Source organism: Athene cunicularia, assembly GCF_003259725.1.
Source record: "Athene cunicularia isolate RWA chromosome 1 unlocalized genomic scaffold, athCun1 chr1_part2, whole genome shotgun sequence".
Lineage (NCBI taxonomy): Eukaryota > Metazoa > Chordata > Aves > Strigiformes > Strigidae > Athene > Athene cunicularia.
This window is the reverse complement of record NW_020799092.1, coordinates 41,048,883-41,053,178: the sequence shown is the minus strand read 5'-3', so window position 1 is coordinate 41,053,178 and position 4,296 is coordinate 41,048,883. Positions and strand designations below refer to the sequence as shown.

The following is a 4,296-nucleotide window of genomic DNA, read 5'->3' as shown; positions in this document are numbered from 1 at the left end:
CATTACCCGGCATGCAGCGGGCGGCGGGCTCGTACCAAGATGGCGGCGCCTCTGGAGGAGTACGAGAAAGAAGCGGGTTGTGTTCCCATCCTGCACCCGGAGGTGAGGGAATCCCGCCGGGCTCGGCGCCCGCCCCCGCCACCCCAGGGCGAGCTGCGGCCCGGCAACCCGGCGGGTAGCGGCTCGGAGGAGGAATAAATGTGTTTCCTTGTGTATTTTGTTGGCACTGGCATGCGGGTCGGGCCCGGTCCGGTCCAGCCCAGCGCTCCCTGGGCGGCGTGGTGTTTATTTTGAAAGCAAACGGTCCGTATTTTTCAATGTGTTGCCGAGGCGGTGGGAGGAATGTTTACAGGTAACATGTAGAGGTCGTTTCGTTTATTCTTCTTTTGTGCCTCTCGCCTTTGTCAACAGCATGCATGCATGTTAAGGGGCTAGTGTGTTTGCAAATGTATTTTAAACCGTTTAGAAAATCTCTTACGTGTGGACTTGTCATCTGATACATTAAGGATTGTAAGAATTGATTTCTCAGCCTACAGAAAAGATTAATGCATATGCCAGGCTCCAGTTTTTGCTAAACAGATGGCACTCTTTTTCCTTAAACAACATCTTAAAGACACTTTCAGTTTTCTTGATGACTTGAAGAGGCTCTATAGGCCTCTATATGTGATTGTGTATCCTACCCACTCTTCTCTGCTTCTCCAGACTGTGCTCGCTTGTAACTTTAAAATAGACCCGTCTTTTCTGAAGGTTAAATATGAAAACAGTGCATTCCAATAAGTGTCTCGATCTTTTTTGTTGTATTGTTTTGTTTTTAAAGTGATGTGTCAAGAGTGATGCTACATGTTTCTTAAGACTTACTGGAGAATTACCCTCACTTGCAGTGTCTGACGTTTTTCAGAAGTGACAGAAATTTTCAGTAACTATCTAGACTATTGGATGTTGATGTTCTTTGAAAGAAAATATTCTTAACTTGTGGAAACTTCAGATGGGCAGTCTAAAACTATGAAATGGAATAAAAAGCTTCTACAGGCTGTTACAAAAGCATTGTGTTCTTAAGATTGAACGTTATTTTTTGGTAAATCAGCTTTGAGTCATTACTATATGGTGAACAAAAATGTCTCAATTTAAATTGGTGATTTTCACTAGTTAAGCTGGTAGAACTTTATAGTGTTCCTCTGATGTATAAAATTGAGTGTGTACAGAAGACGGGGAAGGAAGTGAACATATATCATGTGCTGTAGCACCAACCTGAATATTTTAATATGCAATAAATATCACTTATCTAACTAGTTTGGAGGGCTTTTTAAACTTGATTTTTTTTTAAATGCTGAGTGTTTGGCTATGTCTTACTCTCACAGGGTAGTACTTATATGGATTTCAGTGGATGTTCCCTTAGTCCTTAAAATCCATTTGTGGAGACAAACTTTAAAAGAGGAGGATGTTTTTAACGGTGGTGAGACTGGCTGTTAACAGCAACTCCAGAAATGCTCTTTTAAAAGCTTGAGGATTCTGTGCAGTAGCAGAGTTGTATTGTCACAGACCTGCCCGCTGAACAATGTAGTATACTTGTGTTTTGTCATTTTTGATGGTCGGGGGACTTAATACTCAGTGACTTCTACTTTTTGAGAAAATAGCATCATATCTTTATGTAGGTAATGATGTTGGAGCAGATAATCAGTTCTTACATTTGTATATATATAAAACTGATGCTCTTTATAGGACAGTCAAAATCTTTCCTGGTTTCTTATGTTTCATGCTACTGTTGTCTGTGCAATGCTTCACTATGTCATTTCTTCCCTATGAGGGTGGTGAGGCACTGGAACAGGTTGCCCAGAGAGGTTGTGGATGCCCTGTCTAGGGAAGTGTTCAAGGCCAGGTTGGATGGAGCTTTGAGCAACCTTATCTAGTGGAAGGTGTCCCCTGCCTGTGGCAGGGAGTTGGAACTAGATGGTCTTTAAGGTCCCTTCCAACCCAAACTGTTCTATGATTCCATGTATCTTTTCCAGCTATTTTTTTTCTGTGCTTTTTTTTTTTTTTTTTAAATGCTTTCACTTCTTACTGTCTCTGCTTTGGCTAATTTGGATTACTTTAAAAGTTTTTTGAGGGGATTTTTTGGAAGGGATGTGTTGGGTTTTTTTGTATGACTATGGCTTTGTTGTGTTTTGCCCTGAGATGATATGAATGCGGTATTAACGTTGAAGAAAGGGTGGTCTTGGGAATAATGAAAAATTGTTTAAATACAGAGTGCTGGAAGATCTATTTATTCATTTGTTAAAGGGTCAACTTAAAGCAATTGAGTAATTTTGGTAAGAAGAGATAGAAGCATGGCTGAAAATGTAAATGCTCTAGGAAATTGATAGGACTGCTTTTGGTGGGTTTTGTGTGGTGTCTTGCTGACTGAGTTCATGGGCCTCCCTCCCTTCCACGTGAAAGCAAGCTGAACTTTAATAGACTCTTGTTTCAAAGGGTATCGATTCTTCTTACCACAAGTTAAGCTCAGTGTGACAGTGTAGATCTTCTAGCATTGTTGTAAGATTATTAGTGGAGCAGCAAAGCATGTAAGTATTTTAGTGGTGAAGAACAACAAGTGACGTCAGTTGCTCATGTAATACTTAGAATGATCTTATAATGTATGATAAATTGATGGAGAACTGCTGGCTAACTGGTCTGTCTTAGAAATAGTTGCTAGAGAGAATTATTTTTGAATGTCATTATTCCTAAAAGTTTTAGAGGAGTTAATCTACTAGACTTGAGATTTGTTTCCATGAATTATTTGGAAGTAATAACAAAATTTGCATTAATAAAACTTGCAGATGAACAAGATGAATAGGTACTAAGTGGGGAGGACCCAACAACTGTACAAAACGATCCAGAATTCATATTATGTTATGCTTATTAGTGCAGTCGTATTCAAAGTAATGTATTGAAGATAAGGAACAGAGGCATGGGATTGTATCTGGAAATTTATTGACTGCTAGAATATAAATATGAACAAACAGTTCAACAGAAGCTTCCAGTATAATGCTTTAATTAAAAAGCATGTAATATATTTCTTGATCTATTTTTTTAAAGGTGGTGTCCTGATTAGGAACAAGGAGATGATTTTTGGTTGAGCATGTGATAATACTAATGATGAAGTTTTCTCCTTAAAAGTCATTGTTAAACAAGAGAGTTAAGTATTTTAATAATGCCTTGCAGTGAAAGACTTGAAAAAAACCTGTTCACGTTTATCAGAAACTGTGAGAAGCACCTTCTTGCCCCATGTAAACACTTTCTTACTGAAATGCAGTGCTTTTTTCAGTTTATATTTAACAAGATCCAGTGGCTGGAAAGTGAAGCTGAGTGGGATCAAGTTGAAAGGCACAAGTGGTAAATGGTAAGGGTGAGTAATAATTGTAACAGAGGAGGGTAGTGGTGGATTATCTAGCTCTTGATGTTTTCGTCTTGAGTATGGATGTCTTTTTAGAGACCAAATGCAAGCTTTTGAATTATGCACATGGAAAACTGGGTGGTGTTTCAAATCCACAAATAGGAGTGTAGATTGTTTTGGGGTGAGTGATTCTGTGAGCGGTGTACTACATCTTTGATATAAGTGAGTTCTTCATCAGGATTGTGAAGTGCAGGGGTGACCAGAGAGAGGAAGTCCTGTGGATGTAGATCTCAGAGTGGACATGGCATTGGCTGTCCTACGGCGGTATGGTAGCTCCCATATAAGAGATGCAGATCCCCCTAGGATGGCACAGTAACGCTGGACTGAAGTAGTCTCTGTGAGTTTGTTTCCTCTCCCAGCGTTCAGGTTTCTGGTGATGATTACAATGGCAAGCTCTGCTTCTGTTTATACAGTGTAACCCTAGTATGGGAATGCTACTCATACTGTTAGTACTTGTTGTCCTTTGGCTAAATGATTTCAATAGGCCTCCTGGCTTTAAATTCCTTGGATCTTCTAAATTAGACCAACTTCCTGACTGTTCTGTAGCAGATGATGGTGGGCTTGGATGTTTTATTTTGAAATCCACAAATTGGGGGATGTTTAGGAAATTATTTTGTTTGTATTGCTCCTTTTTGTTTGGAAAATATTCGTGGTGTGTGGCCTAGTATGGCCTGAACTGCCAAAGGTATTTCAGCTGTTAAGGGCTGCATCTCTTCCTAAATGGTAAGAACTGTTACTGGGGAGGAATATTTATGTCGTTACTGCTGTGTAGTGCATTCACCAGTGTCCTTAGGTTGTGTGGGATATGTTTGAGAGAAATGGAAGTTATTGGTTATTACAGATTATTTTGACTGTGAAAGTTTGGA

At 39.6% G+C, this 4,296-nt stretch overlaps 1 protein-coding gene across 2 annotated transcripts in view; it reads left to right on the top strand.

Annotated features, from left to right (window-relative positions):
• Positions 1–6: 6 nt before the first annotated feature.
• ZDHHC17 (zinc finger DHHC-type containing 17) overlaps positions 7–4,296 on the top strand; it is an 83,051-nt gene continuing 78,761 nt past the window's right edge. For both annotated transcript variants that reach the window (XR_003400295.1, XM_026867305.1), the window contains exon 1: positions 7–102. Coding sequence is in view for 1 of the 2 variants with exons in the window: in XM_026867305.1 (XP_026723106.1) it covers positions 40–102 (63 nt within the window). In the remaining variant the exon portion in view is untranslated. The remainder of the gene's footprint in view (positions 103–4,296) is intronic.